The following is a 20,206-nucleotide window of genomic DNA, read 5'->3' on the forward strand; positions in this document are numbered from 1 at the left end:
TTGGTTTTAATCCATTTATTTCACAGAACTACAACATATTACATGCTACACATTATTAAAGAGAATTTGAATTGATGACACGTCACTTTACTATCATTGATAGGTATTTTTTTCGACTCGACAAGATCGAGATATATTAAAAAATATATTATGAATTTCGTTATACCTACGTATCGGCGATCTAAGAGAGCCTGTCTTTGGAAGTAAAGGCACAAATTTGTATTTTATTGGTTTTTATTTCGTGCATGTCCACAGTCGTAATGTTTTAACATTAAAATATTATTCTTCGTAATAGATAATATATTTAATTTTATAGATACTTAAGCATTTACTATTATGTTGGCTATTAGAATCAATTAAAATAACATTAATAATTACACTGCGTCATTAATCTTACAATTAAGATATGAGAATATTACTAATTCAAGAATTATTATTTTACACGACGAATACCAAGTAGTTAACTGAGGTTCGTTTGTTCGTTAATGTTGACCAAATCAAAATTTGGACAAAACTTCAAACCTTCCTATACAATGTAAAAATGCTTGCAAAATGTGTTGAAAGAAATTGTGTCAAAATAAAAAAAAACAACATCCCTAAGGAAAGCCCATCGTTTTAAGTGCAAAACCCAGTCGTCATAAATAATGCTGTCGCAAAAATCACTTATGTTCCACGTTTGCTCCTTGGGGATTTATTCCCATTTTGATCACGACAGAAATTAGATTAGAGTTTAGAGATAACGTTACATGAAGTTTTATAAATAAATGAATTATCACACGTATACTTGTCATAAATTTTTAAACTTATTATGTCAACTTTATAAACAAAAAAGCTACGAGAACTTCACCCGCACATTTTCACATAAGAACTACTTCTTTTTGGACTTCTTCTTAGACGGCTTTTTCTTTGGTTTTTCTTCGTCTTTATCTTTAAAACTCAATAACGTCACAGATTGAGTATCTGCCGGCAAAACCATGGTCTCCGATGGCGCTGACGTTAGCGTTACCACGTTACTTTGATCACTTGACACTGGCACATAGTTTTGTGTATTCCCCTGACTATTTGTAACCGGAACTAAATTAAGCTGGCTTCCTGTATTCCCCTGTCCACTTGTTACAGTTACGTAGTTTGGTTGACTTCCCGAATTCTCTTGACCACTTGACACTGGCACGTAGTTGATTTGAGTATTTTCTTGAGCAGACGGTACTACATTTATTTGTGTCCCAGTATTTCCCTGCCCATTAGATACGGTTACGTAATTCGGTTGACTTGCCATATTTCCTTGTCCATTTGTCACTGGGACATAGTTGATCTGGGAGTTAGGTACGTTTCCTTGAGAATTTGGAACTGTCATATAAGTCTGTTGCCCAGTAGTAACCGAATTAGACACGGGTACATAAGTAACAGCGGTATTTCCTTGATTTGTCAACGGCTGTGCGATCACATTTGGTTGGCCACTGGATACTGGCACGTAAGCACTTTGCACATTACTTTGACTGATGGGCACAAAAGTCTGAGGAATTATTTGATAAACAGTTGGAGAACTTGGCACTAACACGGTTTGACCATTACTAGAAATATAACCGACGCTATACCTGACCGGCGCGTTTGTGTACGGTACACTTGTTTGTATAGTTTGTGGGGATTGATTGGGTACAGATACAACATAATAGGTTGGCATTCCGTTTATTATTCCACTATTGGCTGTTGGAATCGAGTTTTGTACTTGATAATTAGAAGGGTTTGAAATTACATCAGTGGATTGGAACATTTGGCTTGGAATATCAGCATTAGCGATGGTGTTGGGAAGGTTTACGATTGTATATACAGAGGAACCACCATTTGCATTCGGTAAGACTATGCTGTTCCCGAATGGATTCGGTTCAGCCACTTTATTAATTAATGGAGTTTGGTTTGGAGTTATAAGTGTTGCGTATGGAGCTTGGTTAGGAGTTTGGATAAATGTTTGGGTATTTGTCAGGGAAGGAGTTTGAGTGATGGCATTAGTCAAAGGAGCTGAAGGATTACGATTCCACTGATTGGTATCAGAAGGAGCTATATTAACTGCATATAAGATTTGAGGCGTATCATTGAATCTGTTTGGTATTTCGGATGCATTGCTATTATGTTTCCCTGGTACCTCTCTTTTTATCTCTTCCATGTTATCTGGAAAAACGATTGCATTAGGATTTCGCGGTTTATTTACCCTTACATATTCCTTTTCTTTATTAAGCGGTGGTTCTATATTTAGACTTGTATCATTTTCAATGTGCATTGTGTTGTTATTTTTATTGTTTGGCCGTGGTGTGCTATCGTCTGTTTCTAGTCTATTGTTATTATTGGTCAAACCGTTAATGTCCCTTTTAATATTTGAAGAATGTACCGTGTCGCTGTTGTAATCCATAGGCGTAGAAGAATTCAAAACAAGTGGTGGATTAGTGCTTAAATGAAGCATTTCTTGTTGTGGTTCCGTGATAGTTAAAGGAGTGGTAGAAATTTCATCGGTGTAAGAATTTGATGGATTACCTGCTCTTAGCCCTTCTGAAGGTTCATTAAGTTCCGAATGTGGAAGTCCTTGATGGTTTGGTATATTATAACCACTATGTCCTGATTCTTGGTTTCCCATGTAATTTTGATATCCTGAATTCAATCGGCTCCCATAGGGATCGGAATTGAAATTATTTGTATCTGGTTGCTGATTGTAATTATTTCCAAGTACATTGCGGTGCCCTTTGATCATGTCGTGCAACATATGTGGCAGCGTGCCAAAAATACTGTCAGGACGGTCTTTTCCATAATACACACGACTATTAGCAACAGCAAACACCAATGTAAGAATCTGGAACAATATCAATAAATCGCAATTCAAATATAAATTTGAGCACTGACTTACCAGATAATATGAGTCATGTGGTAAAAAAAGTACGTCAAAAGTACGTCACGTAAAAAGACTATGTTTTTTAAAGATTAAGATCTAAACTATGAATATAACTGAAATAATATTGTATAACTGAATTACTATTTCAGTGTATTCTAGTAACGACTTCACAAAACTGGTTAAAGAATACATCAGTAAATATTGAATGAAAACAATTAAATACATTACTTATCATTATAATATAATAAACTCACCAATGCTTTCCCTTCCATATCGGAGAGACAAATGACAAAAACATCAAAATACAATAATTTAAATTCCGTCTCTAAATATTATTATAAGGCATTAGGAAATTAATTGTTAATGATATTCTGAAAGTTTGAGGGAAAACCACACGCAAGCAGCTAATCGCAGTCATTAAATTAATTATTAAATGCATCGTTATTAGTTGTGGAAGATAACTATGACGTTATGAGAAATCCGAAAACCTAATGGATTTTTTTATGTATTACCTAATAATATTACTTTTTCGTTTCCGTTTATTTGGCATCATACCATGACGCTTAAATTATTATTTTTTCATAGAAAACTTCTTAATGTTTGGAGATATTACTCAACATGAATTAATTTTCGATAATTATTTTTATAGGTTCGTGTCTGATTTCCAAATGACCCAAGGAATTCTGATTTGTTGTGTTCACCAAAGGAGTCGGTACGGAATAATTTTAAATATTATTACTCTATTTGGTTAATATATTGTTGAAGCCTGGTTGTATGTGCAAAAAAAAAAGAATTTTATATGAAATGGTGATTTTCACCAATATAATACTCGAAACAGAACTAATCTAAACATACGACCAACCGGGCTCCAGGAGATAAGCCACTATTTAGAGGGAAATTGTATTCGTTTTTACAATAAACTTCCAAGCAAAATTAGGGAATTATCATCCAGTTCTAATGATTTGTATGACTCAAAATTTGACGATTAAAAAGAGTGGCGGACAGTTTCTTGCTAGTTCTTGCTGGCTCTACGCCCTAGCGAACTGGTATGTAAAATTAGGAACAATTTAACAAAATTTCTGTTAACGCTCAAATTTATTTAACCATATTGAAGTATTCATGCGAACATACTATGAAATATATGAAACTAAGAAAACATTTAATAGTTTAGTAACCTTTCCCACTTAAATATTTATTTAATTAAAATATGTAAGATAAAAAAAAAACACACACAAAATAAATGAAACCTTTTTTAATTACATGTTATTTTTAAGAATCGGTAAATTCGTTACAATTTAGTACAAATTTGGGTAATAGGCACTATTGTAGTTATAGTTTTTTCCAACTGTTTCCAAAAGTTCTCTTCCTATGGGATTGTTAACCAAACCCTTTTGATATTCTAAAGGCCGTGCCTCGGGATAGGGAGTCTTATATAGATCTTGTCTTTCATATTTATACTCCTTTTTGCCGTAATACAGCTCTCTGTCATCATATCTTGGCTCATGCTTAGGTTCATATAGATCGTAATAATCACTCACTCTATGGTAGTTTTTGTCATATTCAAAGTCCCGACGTTTTCCTACAATTTCCAGTAACTCCTTGGTTAGAGGGCTGGTGTAGCCATTAACGAGATAAGTTCTTCTCTGAAATCCTAGACCTCTACGGCCTGCAAAGCCGGGATAGGGAAACATTTCGTAGAAATCATAATTTGAGTAATTTTTCTCAGGGGAAAAGTACTTTGGATAGTATGGATCATATTCGCGATTCTTATATTCTTTGATACGTCTGTCATCCTTTTTTAGTTCTCTGTAGTTGTCTCTACCTGAGAAGTGTTCGGCTACGTTGGCGTAATCCAACCCTTCATGCAAAGGATATCCATAGTTTCCACCGTAGGCTCCGTGTCTTTCTGGCACACGGCCATCTACATTATCAGGAGCTTGATTTCCTCGACTTCTTTCTCTGCCCTGGTTTCTATACTCTCTCTGATCACGTTCCTCATTATCTCTCTCCTGATTTCTCGGGTTCCCTTCCTTGCGGCGATCGTTTCTATAACGATTCTCGTTGCGATTGCTATTAGAGTTTATGGTCAACTGCTCATCATTTGGGTAGCCACGTTGCGGCTCGCAATTAACGAGTAGGATCAAGGAGAAGGTGGCCTGCAATTGAGACACATATTATGTTTTATTAATATTTTAGGAAAATTAAATTACTACACTTTTTAGCTTAGCTTCGGAAGTTGTTTTCTTCCACTTTACCTTTAAATTATAAACTTATTTGATAAAATATAATTTGATGCGATGAAATATAATTGAAATTACAAGTGTTTTTTAGTTTTTATTGAAATAATAACTATAAAATAGATAACAAATGTCGCATTTCCTAACTGACTCCTGTATTATTGAGTCGGCGGACATACAGAGCAAAAACAGTCTTAGCTAATTCCCATTCGAGCAAACACCGTGGCATATGGTAGTTGATATTGATACATGTATTCCTTATTAGAACTCTGGGAGGTTGTGTCATAAACTGGCTTTCTATATTCATAGTAATTATTAGCGTCGTGATAATTAGGATAAGATTCAATAGATTTTGATTCTCCAAAATGCAGATTGTAGTCGCGCTGTTGAGACATGTTTGTATAGTTTTGATTATATTTCTGTATCCTTCCAGCAGATCCCAATATTTGTTGACTTAGAGGATTAATTAATGGATAAGGTTGGGGTAAACCAAATCCGCTTCCAATGAGACCCTGGTTATAATTTGGTAATATATAATTAGGGTAACCCTTATTTACATAATATGGTTCTCTATAATGGAAATCATCGTAGTTATTGTATCCGTTGTAGGGGTAACCGTTGCGTATATCGCCTTGATCTTCTTTATCTTCTTCGTATTTAGGAAAATTATTTTTGTCTTCAAGCTTTTCTTTACCTTGGCCATTAATAGGAAATCCTTGATAACTCCAGCCTTCGTTCGGTTTTGGATCATAATTATGTTTACTATTATATTCGTACTCGTTAGCTGGCCTGTAATCATTGTAATTACTGTATTCCCTTTGCTTATCATATTGTCCCAAACCCTTTTTATCAGAGTAGGGTAGTGTTGAATAGGGCGTATTATAATTATATACTGGACCCTGTTTTTCAAGATTTCCTATAGTATAATCATAGATATATTTTTCTTCCTTTTGCTTGCTTCTGATATAATCTTGTAACGGATTTATTCTGTCTTGTGGTTTTTGCTTTGAATATTCAGGACCGTGATATTCTGGACCATAATTTATACCTCTATCCTGGAGTGAATATCCTCGACTTGGATAGTCATCGTCACGATTATAGTTCACTAGGTCTTGCTTAACCTTTATAGGTTCATAAAAGTAATTAGGATCTTGATATCCATTTTGTCGATTGAGGTATGGTTGTTGTGTTACATCATTTATTTCAGATTTTTTATACGAGTTTCCCGAATTATAGTTCTCTTCATATTGGTACGCCTTATTGTTTATTTCTTTATCGTAATTATGGCTAGTAACGTATTTTTGGGAGTTCTTCTCATCCCTATCTGTTTGTTTGTGGCCAATTTGATAGTCATAGATTTCTTTCTTACCTTCTTGCTGATAACTTTTTACTTCCTGATTCCTTTCGGCATTTGTTTTTGAGGGAATACTGATTTCTTTTTCTTTATTAATATTGTCTTTATTTGCAGTATAAATATATTTACCGAGTTTTTCATTTTTGTACGTACTTTTATAAGTGTCTTCTTTTTCATTTATAAGTTTTCTGCCCTGATACTTGCTATTAACTCTTTCTTTCTTATCTTTTGTATGAATTTCAATATCTTTATTTCGTTTGTCAAATTCAGTATAAGATTTGTCTTCAACTTTCTTACCTATCTTTTCGTCTTGTGTTTTTGGAGGGTAATACACTTCAAGATCTATTTTTGGATTTTTTTGGTTCTGATCGTAGTTATACTCTGGTTTAATTTTATTCTTCGGCCTTCTAGGATCTAAGTTTTGAATAATATGATATCCTGGAATTTTTTCAATAACTTGTTCCTTTATTTCTTGCCCTATGTTACTAATTAAACCTAGAAGCTCCATTCCTCCAAGAAGGTCCTTTTTGTCTTGAATATGGTTATTGAATAACTCCCTATAATTCTTTTCTTTATTTTCACCAGTTTTTTTAACAGGTTTTATGTATTCGTATTTAAATTCACTTTGTGGTTCTTCTATTTGGTAAGCTTTTTCGTTTCCTTCGTTGTTTAGGACTTTATGTATATGTATTCCTCCTTTTGTATCTTGCCCCGTTCCTAAAGGAGTATCTGCCTTTTTTACAATAACGTCGACTTCTACTTGCTTATCACTTTGTTCGTTTCCTTTACTGATGTAACCATGAATTTCAATAACTTCTTCCTTTTTACCTTGTTCTTTACTCCTACTATCTTTGTATTTAGGACCTTCCATCACTTTAACATTTGAGCTGTCAAAGTTAGATTTAGGTGCTGTAATTAGACTTTCTAAGTAACTGTAACCTGGAGAAAGATTAGGATAGGATTTTGCTTTTTTGTCGTAACTATAATTTTCACTTTTTGATCTCGAATAACTCTGTTTTTCTCCTTTAGATTGATAATTATTATAACTATCCCTATCTTTATCATCACGTCTTGAACTGTCTTTATATTCAAGCTCACGACTATATTCATCATTACCATTATTTCGGTTTTTGTTTGATTGTAGATTATACTTATTATCATAGTTTTGCTCTTTATCTAGCGTGTCATCACGGTTTACGTCTTCTTGATACCGGCCTCGATCGTCTTTGTTTTCATTAGTTCTTTCTTTTTTGTAATTATTATTTGCGTCGTTTTTATTTTTACTACCATTTTCATATTTCTTTATATCTTTCTCGTTCTTATCACTTTCTTTATTCCTGCTCTCTTTTACCTGGTTTCTGTCTTTATCGTTTTTAATATTTGATTCATAATTATCTTTTTCATTGTAATTTTTATTGCCTCGATTTTTGTCTTGTTTATCAGATCCACGTTGATTGTTTTGTTCATCACGACTAGATTTATTATATTGATTTTGACGATCATAGTTTTTATCTTTATCACTTTCTTGTGCACTATCTATTTTCTGACTATACTCTTTTTCGCCGTTTCGATTTTCTGATTCATTTCCTTTCTTGCGATTTTTATCTTGAGACCTATCTCTATTTTTATCTTCTTTGATGGAGTCTTTATTTTTATCAGAACGGCCTTTATCATCCCTGTTGCTGTCTACATTATCATTGCCTTCCCGATTTTTATCACGTTCGTTATATCTTTCATTTTTACCATTATTATCCTGATCATTTTCTCTATAACGGTTTCTATTACCTACGCGATTGTTATTTTGTGGGTGATCGTTATCTTTTTCTCTGTTTCTGTCATTGTAATTATCATCTTCTCTCTTAATATCTGGATCACCTTGCTCTCGCGATTTGTTGTCCCTGCTTCGATCTGTCCTTTGGCTATGATCTACTTCATCGTATCGACTTTCGTCAAATCTACTATCGAAGTTCCATCCATAGCTTTTGTCAATGTTATAGTAAAGGCCTGATGTATCCCTATTAGCCGGGGCTTCTTGTTGCGGCTCACAAACAACAAGTAGGATTACGGAGAAGATGGCCTGGAATATAATAATTGTCTTGGATAGAATTAATGTTCCGATGATATGAAATTGGTGGTTAGCTCATGTTATCTTTTTCTTAACTTGAAATTACGCATATATGCGATTGACGTCCAATTATATCCTTGGCCTGGCTGACGTTACTTTATTTCCCAATAATATAATGGCTGATGTTAATAAATTAAAGATATACTGTTTCACAACTAGCAATAGCATAGAAAAATATATGAAACCCTGCTATGACCTGCAATTATATTTTTGAAATATAGGTATAAACGACACAAATTGTGTATGTTACACTAATTAATGTACAATTAATTTGCAAACGATTAAACCTAACGAATTTTTTTCTATAGATTACAAGTACGTTCGCATACAGTACATCACGAACCGAAATTAATGAATATTTTAAAAACACAAAACAAATTTTAAGAATTACCCCTTGTTAATAAAATCTTTTAATCAGTCTTATTATATTAAACTACACCAATGATGGCACCTTAGTGGAGTATGAGGCAAACCAAATAATTGTATCACTGGTTATTTTCTTTACAAGCGCTTTCACAAATGTACGGGTCGCCCTTGTACAATCATAGCAAGCGATCACTTATTTAATATTTTAGCTGTATAAAGACTTTCGAGTTGTGAGGTTTAGCCAGTTATTAAAGAAAGAATACTCACTATTAAAACCAACTTCATGTCTACTGGCTCTAGTTACAACATATAACTAAACAAAATTACATAAGACGTGTATAAATAACTGCGGGCCAAATAGGTATTTCGTGATAACAAAGATTTGCAGGATCTTTAAAGATAATTCGATTGATTGCTAATAGGCGAATTAACCTGAATGTTAAATAATTAAAGTTAATATCGAATGGGTAATTATGTTATGTACTTAACAAATTGCTCGATATTTCCGCAACTAAATGCTGTATTTGGAATAGCAAAAACATAATCGTTGTCCTTATAAAAGCAAACTGATAGAAAATGTTAGATTTCAAACAGGTAACAACACAGCCAGTAACTTGACACGTAGCTTTTTGTTTAAAACGCTTTGAAGATTGAAAAAAAGATAAATTAATGAGGAATCACAAAAAGTCTTCGTATACCTTGACTATTAATACCTATCCGACTTCCCGAGTGGGGTTTTACTATCTGGAAAACATAAACAATAAAGTATTGAAATGGAAATCATTACAGTTATTTTTTATAATGCAGTAATGATACCGCCGCCCTCGGTTTATATTTTTATTTAATAATGCCCCATTAATATTTGCTTGTACGGTCAGACGTAAAAAACATGCCATACTAGAACACCAGATCCGATAAAACGACGCCGTGTGTCAGGCCCATAAGACCGATCAGCTATTTGCCTATTATATTAATAAATGATCATGAAACAGATACATATATGATGCCCAAACGTAAAAAGGTTGTGGTGCCATTGGTAAACTATTTTTATCTTAAATGACGTAATACTGAAAAATATTACTAAGAAATATTACTAAGTATTACGCACCATTTTTCACACAGATTACTTGATGATGCACCATTGGTGCACAGCCGGGGATCGAACCTACAATCTCAGGGATGAGAGTCGAACGCTGAAGCCACTAGGCCAACACTGCTCTTTATATTAGGTCATTTATTCACAAATATATAGCATAGCTTTTTATATTAAGACTATTACGACAAACAGTTTTAACACAACTTTCCGCACAATTTGGTCTTTGTTTTTCACTGTTTTGCCTTTCATAAAAGTAAAATTTGAATAAAATTTTGGATGGGTAATTTTCAAAGCTGATACGTATTAAAAATGCTGAATAAAACAAATGTTGAAAGGCATAAATTTTTTAATCTTATAACTACATACCCATGTACATTATTTACAGTTAAACTATAACTAGTGGCCCATTACTAAATCTAAGACGTTGTCCTTGTTCCTAGCCAATTCGTTTTTAAGTACAAATAAAATTCATATAGTATTATATACATATACAATATACATACATACGCGATTTTCTCAGACCATATAAAATCTTGCCTACGAGCTGAGAGTTACATCGCATGTATTCAAAATAGTATATAAAAGTCTCATAGAAACAGCTCATTGCTTTACCAATTGACATTACATACAATTGACAACATAATACAATTGACCAATGCATAATGAAAAGATTTAAAACCTCTTTGCTGTAAAATCAAATAGAATGAACTGTTTGCTGTCAAAAATGCAAAAAATATTCATGTATATATCAACAACAATTACATTTAGCTACATAAAATATATAATCAACGACATGACATTAACTTATTGATATTTAAAGTACAATGACAAGAAGAATTTAATATATGCTGTGATGGTTGTGTCTATTACATCTGACATAATAATATGGTTTTCGTATTAAAGCATCTATATCAATATTATTATTACATTCATCAGTCGCAATAGTTATTGTCTGTGATTCAACATTCGTCATTTCATTATCATCCATTTGGTTTAGATTAGAAGGAATAAATTGACTTGACTGTAAAAATTCACCGGATGAACTAAATTCGCTGACTTGTGTATAACTACCAGAATCTCCGATATGAGGTTTCCTAAATAGAAAGTATCTTATATATTTGGCATTATAAGCTTGTATACTGTTTTAACTGGTAAAATTAAATTAACATTTACAATAAATATTAACTGTGTGAGGTAGGCATATGTATACATGTATAATCCAGAATGTTTTAAAACCATAAACCTATTTCATTTTTCAAATTTCAAACACATTAAATTATACTAGGCCCTATCTATGTGGAAATTATTGATTTATCAAAAAAATACGTCTATTTAAATATTACTTAAAATAAAATAACATTATGAACGCGACTGTCCCTCGCCTACCTATTATAGTTGAAATTGTGTACTTTAAGCCTAATATATTTTAATGTCTTTGAAGCCCTTACTTTGTTTTCTCTCATATCCGATCTTACCCCTGACGTTGACGCACTGCGTCCTTGAAGCGAATGGTACAGTCGCGTACATTCATATTGGGCGTCAAGAAATCGTTGAGACGAGATACGGGTATTGGACGGTCGAAGGGATATCCCATTGCCTGTTTATCAGGGTATTTCCGATCACGGAGACCACAGTATGATGCAGCATCGTTACAGACGCCTACTGTGTCTTGAACCACCTGGAAATGAGGATTTTGTATATATGTACAAACTGCGTACAGAAATTTTCTTACACAATTGCGGAAAGTTTAAAACAAATACAAATCAAGAGATTATAATTGTTAGAAAATTAATTTTATCACAAAGTCTTTAGAATAATTTTTCGTTTAAAACGGTGCATTGAATAATAATAACTCAATGATGCGTGTCGCGTGTTAAGCGATCGATGCAAGGCAAGTTAAGTGTTAAAAAAAACAACTTTTGCTTATTAAGAAGCAATTGAAACTACAATTAAATTATGTGGTGTCATTTAAATTGACGGCCGAACGTATTAAGGTATGTTTTTTTTTATAATTAATTATGTCCTATATATTCTCCCTTCTAGATAAGAGAAGTAGATTTTTACAGATGCTAAAGGCACCACCAAATAGGCGAATAAAATAATATTAAGAAACAGAGGCAAACTTGAAACTTACCCGATCGGCATTCCAGTCAGAAATCATACAGAAGAGGACCATAGGGAATCCCTTGGCTGTTCCCTTTGGCACCAACATATGGTGTGGCCATCCACAGCCACAGAAGTCGAATTCAGCAGCAGTACCAGAACCTGGATCACCAGGTCGGTCGGCTTGACGGCGGAAGGTACGCTCATAGGGAATTGTTACGGACGAATCGAGCGAGCTACGTCTGATCGTACTTGTACCGGCTGGGACTAAAATATAATGAAACACGTAGTTAAATTGTGACTCATAGTCAAAATATCACTTAGGTTTATATAAAAAAAATAACTGACATTAAACATATATAGATAGATATAGAATAATAGACATATATGTATAAATCTCCATAGACATGTATGTATCTTATATAATATTGAAAACACTAAATACTAAACGTTAATTTAATCAAAACTTTATATATACATTATACATACTACTTTTATTATTTATTTATCAGAACTAGCACGGAAAAACCAAAATCAGATGACTTTTTTTATAATTCCTATCAGGTACTTACGCAAGTGTAACATATGAAATGTGGTTTTTGCGACTATAATGAGTCACGTAAGCATGCTAAACGTCGAAATTATCATATAATTATAAATGAGGTTTAAAGATATCTCTCACAATAATAACAAAAACAAACCCGTAGCGCTACCACCTTTTACGTTTGGGCCTTAAATTTTTGTATTTGTTTTATAATCATTTGACAATCTAAAATGCAAATAGGTGATCTGCCTCGTGTTCTTAGCACGCTGTCTAATTTTTACGACACATGTTTTTCTTCACCGTTTGAGCGCATGTAAAATGCGAACATAAATAAAAAGTCCATTGGTGCACTTGCACAGCCGGGGAGCGAACCTACGACCTCAGACATGAGATTCGCACGCTGAAGCTACTATGTCAAGGCATCAATAATACAATGACTATCGCTTACATTATAAAAATATAATAGTCACCTGATATAATCATTCTAAAATAATAAAAAAGACACAACGTTTGTTTATGTTACTAAGTCGGTAACGAAAAATTTAAATTCGAATATGTGCACAGATGATATTCAAGTAAAATTTATACTCTCTATTAACTCCAAGAAGTGTGTATATATCTCTATACACACTTCTTGGAGTTTGGTACTCGCCCCTATTCTTACCATAGATATTTCCAGAGAAAATAATATATATTATTCAAAAAGCTTTCATATAACAAAATAATTACTTGATTGAGTAAATTTGTCGAGTTCAATCATAAGCCGCCGTTGATCGTTGAAGTTCAGAGGATTGCCACGCTCGTCCTGTGTTGGCGCCATGAACAAACGAACGGTACCCATCACACCTTGGCCTGATGTGTTGTTTACTTCGATACTGCGATTATTAACGAATTAAAAAATGCTCCTGCGCCACAAATACTATGCTATATACTGCACTTATTAAAAAATCCTATTTTTTATTTTGATAGAAGGTCCAAACTGGCTGCTCACAAGTTCGACCGTGCGTTGCCAGTCTTTGACGAATTGGCATCGTCTTTTCTTGAAGGATCCGAAATAGGTTAAATTTTATTAAAATGGCGGAACTGCAAGGAAGGAATCACTTACACATAGGTGAAGTCATCGTGCGTCAGATGTGTGAAGCGGGCAAGTACTGAACCGCGAGGAGTGAAGTCTAGACCTCTACCTAGGTCTACAGTACTTTGTTCCCACTGAGTTGACAAAGTGTTCGCTCCACCAGTGGATTGCAGGTCCACCGAAAGAACGCGGATTCCGGCGAAATCCAACTGTTCAAGAATAAAAATCATTGCATCGAAAACTTTTGAAATTTGTACATTGACATTTTGGCTAATGATGTGAAGCTATCATTTTAAATTAACGTCATTTTGCGACGTTTGAGGGTAATTTATAATTTCACATTAATATACCTTTAATATGACGTCCTGTACATATTATAAAATTATCTCAAAGACTTGTGAGTCGCTTCTAGAATGTACTGTAGTTAGTTGATTGTATAGTACATACTTAAAAAGTATAAATAATCGATGTTATATGTCATACCATGTCAGAACTGTAAGGCTGTAGCTTGTCCTTATAAAGTTGGAATAGGTCGTCAACATATGCGTGCCAGCGGTAGAATATGGGGTCTCGCATTGCAGTTGCCGAATCACCCATCACACCAAATTGTTCCTAAAAACAATACAGGCTTATAGGAATGTAGTATCAGGAAAACTAGATATTAAAGTAAAAACAAATCTTTAAAATGTTTTGACTCTCGTTACAACATTGCTGAAAATTACACTATGTTAAATATAATTAATAAAAGTCTTATAATAAATAAGAAGTTTAGTGGAAAGAAAAAGAAGAACGTAAAGTATTTCATTAACAGAAGGGAGGCATTTTAGTACAATACCATCATTGGATCGGGCGAATAATTAAAAGTAGGTTTACACACAAGTTTTGAGGCGTCACTACGTACCAGGTTCCTATGATCAGGATCGTGTGCGTAAGAGATGAAAACGTGTCCCATGTTGTGAAGGTCTCCATAGAAAGGCCGGTTGGGACTAAGGATTGAAGACTCCATCATGTTACCAAGGTTGTCAATCCCTGTCTGATCATCTAGGGGGATGCGACGACCATTTGGCTGAAAATTGAATTAAATAATAGCATAAATTCAATGGCGAAGAGACTGAGCATTTCGTAGTATTATTTGAAAAGCAATGTTAAAATGAAATGAAATACGTTTATTTGGAACATACGATCATCATGGTATCACTTAATCCACGTCATTAAATTCGAACCTGTTGGCATCCCTGCATGTTACAATACATGTTACAATGTACATAGACCCTAACTAAAGACTTGTAATTTTGATGTTTTACGGAACTTGACCTAATCCAACTTGGAGTTCACACGGTATTGTCAATGACGTCATTTTTATACCATCCTTGGGTTAACTAAAGCAACATACATAAAGTCGAAGGTTTATGCTGTCAATCTCTTTGGACTATGTGAATTTAACTGGTATTTTATTAAATTATCAAAAATTTGTAAATCGTTGAATATTAACAAGAAAGGTTTTACGTAATTTAGTAGACGTATTTGATTGATAGGAATCAGTTCAGAGACCTAAATAGATAGTACAGCTAAAGTATCTATATTAAATTGTTAATTATATGTAATGATTTAAGAGCAGTATATGCACTTAATGTGAAAAATTTACAATTGTTTATACGTACGTATCAAAATGGTTAGTATTAATTTTAAATAAAATTTGTTGGTCAGTGTATAAACTTTATATTTTTGTAACTCAATTTTCAATTTAATTTTATATAATGAATGTAGTTACCGTATTAACCAAAACTTAACTCACCAACATAATGCTCATGCTGTTGATAGCTTCAATGAATCGGTCCCTCCATGTTTCCATCTCCGAAACGTCACTACGGATTTGATCAACTGGACGGTTCAGATCTTGAATCTTAGTTCCTTCGAATCTGTAAAACAGTTGATTAGAAGTTAAAAAATAAATGAGTAATTTTAAACACAAAAATATGTATGAATCATTCAAAAACGTTTATCAGTGTTTTGTACCGCCACCTTTTGTTTCAGGATGGTAATCTTCTCAATAGATGTCGCTTAATACAGTATTCGTTAATACGGTCCAAAATAAATCATGAAAGATCACAATTGTTGCAATATTGTTTAAATTAATTAATTTCTCTTTCAGTCAATATTTTGAGTAAAATTATAGACCAAATTAAGTTACCTGGGCGGCCAGGCCCTGCTGGCGACTTGAGAGTCTAATTTGGGGAAATAACCTTCCTCAATTGGTTCACGGAAGTTACTGTATCGTCGAGGTCTTCCTAGGTTATTACAATAACGCTCAGTTGTGTATCTGAAAAACAAATTTATTTTTATTATTTTCTAATTGACGTTTCCTTAATCAAATATAAGGTAAAATATTTACAAGATGAAATATTACTCTATTTTATTTTATTGCTTCAGTATTCAAGATTCAGAAGCAAGAAAATCTAAACTAGATGGCACTTTAGACTTTGTTGTAACATTTTAACAGGCTTTTAGACAAATTATCTTAAACAGATAACGATACTAGATACTATGTTTTATAAATTTTACATGAAAATTGTTAACTCAACTAGATGGCGCTGTTAGACAATTAAGGTTACCACTGTAGATAAAAATGTCAATTAAAACTAGATGTCACTATTCACCACTATGCACTAAAACGTAAACATTTACACACAAGGCACCAAGATACCTTGCAATTATTTAAATAGATTAAGATAATTGAATAAAGTCTAACCGTGCAACAATCTGCTGGTGCATGTAGTAGAACAGTTCTCCACGTCTGTCTTTGGCTACTATGGAACGGTCGGAAGCGTCAAATGGGTAGACCAAATGCCAATGCCAGTGATGTAGATTGATACCAATGTCTTCGCGGAAGTAGGCGACTCTCTGTTCGGGCTCGCTTTCTGCAGCCGTGTAGTTTTGGGGGATTAGAACCGGCATCTGCTAGAAACGGTTTAAAGGTTTAAGGGGCTTATATAATCACTCTTTTCAACTCAGAATTAATATATCGAACTACAATAGTATAGTAACAGGATATATAGAAGATCATTTTAAATTTTCTCAGATCCTTTGTTAATCAGAATTCTCTTTATTGCCTATTAGTTGGAAGCACAAATGTGAATGGAAGTTTAACGTTACAATTTTCTTAATGTTCGTAGCCGCGTCAACCCAAGCAACTCTTCAGAACACTAACCACACTACACTTTGTAGAGTTCACATAGAGACGCAATGTCTCTGCGTAGAGAGAAGGAAGCCGATTAGTAATACGTTGGAGATTCGACAAGCCCTTCGCTGATTTTTTTCAAAAGGAAGAAGCTGGTATGTGGCAGCACCAGCCCAGAGATATGAGCAGTATTCCATATGAGATCGTTGTCCATTGTACCTCAGTGAAATATCGCTTAACTCTACCCAAATGGTTGTCAACAGGTCATTGATATGCAGAACGAACATGGTGGGCGACAGAACACAACCTTGCGGGACACCTTTATTGATAGGTCAGCATTGAGCGCTGTTCGTCAACTAAGACTTGCTAGTTAAGGCTACGTCCTACAAGAAAATTACTTATGACTATATATATACTCTTATACAGCATTTGTTGTTTGCTGTAAAATTTCTTTAAATCTTTTTGCCGCGTATACATACTAGGTAGATATATAGTCTTACAATTTGGCTATGCAAAATTATTTATGCCTGATATATCAGAAGAATAGCCAAAGTTCCCTTACCCTGTTCCCTGTGGGTACCACAGACGACACTTCTCTTGCTTTGCGGAATACTTTGGGATCCATGAACTTGTCAGGGAATGTTTCAGCAAAGGTTGGGATGTTTAGACCCCTGGTGTCATCCCTGAAGAAAACCATCAAATGTTTATAACATTACTAAACTATAATATTACCATATTGTAAGTATATGAATACAATATATGTTTTGGATAAGCCAATGTTTCAAAGTTTTCACAAAGAGATTTTTGGGATCTTGAAGTTCAAATACTACGTATCTTACTCTAAAAACAAAATATGCTATACATGTAAAAAAAATATGTATATAGCCACAGTAATAATTACCTGTGTAATATAGCCACAGAGAGACAGTAGTTGAATAGGTAGGGGTTGATTCTCATCTGACAGTACGAACAGATGGACTGCAGGTCATCCACGTCACGCATACCTAAAAGTCCAGAGACATTTAATTAGGGCAACACGCGGCCTTATCGCTTTAAAAGCTTATCCAAGCAACTGTCATATAAGATAAATACAAGTATATATTATAGTATAAAACTACAGAAAATATACAGTATCTGAAATAACAAGAAGTATAACATTCATTCATGAAACTTAGCAATATACAAAAGAAAGTTAATTATTATAGTACCTATAGATTTAAAAAAAATTAATAGGATAAAAAATATATTGGATTAGGACAGATAGTTTATAATATCTAATTATATAAATTCAAGCTGTGATAACGTAAACAGAACATCAATTACTCTTTGAAAGCTCCACTAAATTATTACTTACCCATAAAGATATCGATAAGCTTGGCAGCCATTTTCCTATGTTTCTCTATCCACAGAGAAAACTGAGAATTGTATGGCAGCTGTTGCGGCAAGGAGAGATCAGGCAAAGCAATGTTTCGAATAGGGATTGTCTTGGTCGCGTCATTTCCAAATCGGTCAGCTAGCACGTTACTGGACGACTTATATTTTTCCGGCTGAAATTTATTTATGTTAGTTACGCTTTGACAAGTAATTTAGAGTTGGTCGTAAGGCTTAAGAGTTTGTCGGTTATAGGACAGTCGGAGCTTCGGGCACCATTTAGATTTAGCTAGCAGCACATTCCACAAATGTAGTAAAATATTCCGTGTTTTGTTATTTTTTAACCCTATTCCATAGGGATGAAGTATTTTAGACAAATAAACAGAATAACGAATAAATAACCTTCAATTAAGTTACAGTACTGCGCTTAGTTAAATCTTGTATTTACAGAAGATTTCAAAACAATGTGTTCAAATCAAAAATCAATGAAAAGGACACAATTATCAAAAATGTACTTACATAGTAGTTATCAGGTAGTTGAAACACCTCCTTGTTCTCACCCTTTTGCATGAAGCATGGCTCAGTCGGCCGGTCGAAGAACAAAAGAAGATTGTTCTTCGAAGACATTTTTTACTGAAATATACAAATAGTCTATATCTTACTATCACTACTAAGTAACTGAACTCGTTCGAATTTCGTAGAGCCATAGAAACGGTACATATTACTACTACAATGTAAGTAATTTATTAATTAATAAGCCAAATTTATATTCATCGTAATTGTCATTTAAATAGTAAACTAAGATTGTATTTTATAAGTGTAATTAAATAATTTATGGATTAACTTTACCAAGTAGTGAATATGTGAATAATATCACATTAAATAAATCTTTAAATGGCTTGTCTAATTTTGATAAACTTTTTTGTATTTTCAAGTGGAACCGAGAAAGGTTTTATTGTTATTATTATATTGATTTGATATTTTTTTGTATTTAAGACACATGTATGTTACGGACGGACGTCGGTAGGGTCCGCAAGTTATCCTATTAAATTATTCTTATATAAACACAAATACAATACACATAGAAAAGTTAATTTAAAAGACCACATTGACCAAATAAAATTACGATGTATTATTTAAAAATAACACATAATAATTAAATAAGTTTTATTGATGAAAATTGTAAAACTTACCAATTTCTGCTGTCGTTAGTTGTTTGTTAGCCGTGCTTATCACGGCTCACTGTGCTTATTGACCGCTGGACTTTACCTTATATAACAACTTTACACACGGTTTTCAGTACTTTGTGCAAATATAAGGGTCGTCGTACACTACATTATGAAAAGCTAAAACCTCTTCAAATAATTTTGATATACAAATTCTTATTGGATTTGTAAATTAGGAGTATATAGTTAATATCAAACCGTGAAACTTTAAACCTTTTTAAACTTTAAAACTTTAAAGTTTTTTTTCGATAAAACATCTAAAGCCTGAATTCTCTAGCATCAATATGACTTAAATTTAGTTTCAAGAGTTGAGAAACCAATTTTTCTGTAGGAAGTGTTAAATTTTTGACAGCGCTCTAGACGAGGTTGTGACTGAGATACGTTTCTTAAAAGGACCATAATATTTAGAGATAGACTTTACAATTAGGTCGAAAATCAAAATCAAGTTCTCACCAATCTAAATTCATGAAATTAAATCAGCTATTATATCAGTATAAACGAAGCATGATAACATGGATTTTAGTGCACAGCAAACCTTACGGAATAATTTTGAAGACGGGACGCTGCGGTCAGTATATCAGAAGGAAATACATTGATAGCTAAAATTGTATTTAAATTATGTTTGTATGATACTGTTTACTTCGGAAATAAAT

General features: G+C 33.4%; 3 protein-coding genes across 5 annotated transcripts; all 3 read right to left on the reverse strand.

Moving 5' to 3' along the window:
- Positions 1–8: 8 nt before the first annotated feature.
- LOC110997042 (myosin-G heavy chain-like) lies at positions 9–3,279 on the reverse strand. 2 transcript variants are annotated; one of them, XM_045634587.1, is made up of 3 exons: positions 3,133–3,279; positions 2,527–2,839; positions 9–2,166 (listed from the first exon to the last, which is right to left on the reverse strand). In XM_045634587.1, the coding sequence occupies exons 1-3, from the start codon at positions 3,148–3,150 to the stop codon at positions 869–871; spliced, it is 1,629 nt and encodes a 542-aa protein (XP_045490543.1). In that variant the 5' UTR covers positions 3,151–3,279; the 3' UTR covers positions 9–868. The 2 variants fall into 2 exon arrangements, with proteins under 2 accessions (XP_045490543.1, XP_022120680.2); XM_022264988.2 differs by having other exon boundaries at positions 9–2,839.
- Positions 3,280–4,115: 836 nt separating this feature from the next.
- LOC110997041 lies at positions 4,116–9,250 on the reverse strand. Its single transcript, XM_022264987.2, has 2 exons — positions 9,228–9,250; positions 4,116–5,034 (listed from the first exon to the last, which is right to left on the reverse strand). The coding sequence occupies exons 1-2, from the start codon at positions 9,243–9,245 to the stop codon at positions 4,174–4,176; spliced, it is 879 nt and encodes a 292-aa protein (XP_022120679.1). The 5' UTR covers positions 9,246–9,250; the 3' UTR covers positions 4,116–4,173.
- A 1,134-nt stretch (positions 9,251–10,384) lies between these two features.
- On the reverse strand, positions 10,385–19,591 carry LOC110997047 (phenoloxidase subunit 1). 2 transcript variants are annotated; one of them, XM_022264996.2, is made up of 14 exons: positions 19,521–19,591; positions 18,847–18,960; positions 18,311–18,503; positions 17,858–17,960; positions 17,519–17,639; positions 16,528–16,733; positions 15,970–16,098; positions 15,574–15,697; positions 14,680–14,844; positions 14,262–14,390; positions 13,809–13,987; positions 13,433–13,578; positions 12,191–12,426; positions 10,385–11,734 (listed from the first exon to the last, which is right to left on the reverse strand). In XM_022264996.2, exons 2-14 carry the CDS (start codon positions 18,952–18,954, stop codon positions 11,528–11,530), a joined length of 2,046 nt encoding a protein of 681 aa, XP_022120688.2. In that variant the 5' UTR covers positions 18,955–18,960; positions 19,521–19,591; the 3' UTR covers positions 10,385–11,527. The 2 variants fall into 2 exon arrangements, with proteins under 2 accessions (XP_022120688.2, XP_022120686.2); XM_022264994.2 differs by having other exon boundaries at positions 16,528–16,736.
- Positions 19,592–20,206: the final 615 nt, after the last annotated feature.

Source organism: Pieris rapae, chromosome 3 (genome assembly GCF_905147795.1).
Source record: "Pieris rapae chromosome 3, ilPieRapa1.1, whole genome shotgun sequence".
NCBI classification, from domain to species: domain Eukaryota; kingdom Metazoa; phylum Arthropoda; class Insecta; order Lepidoptera; family Pieridae; genus Pieris; species Pieris rapae.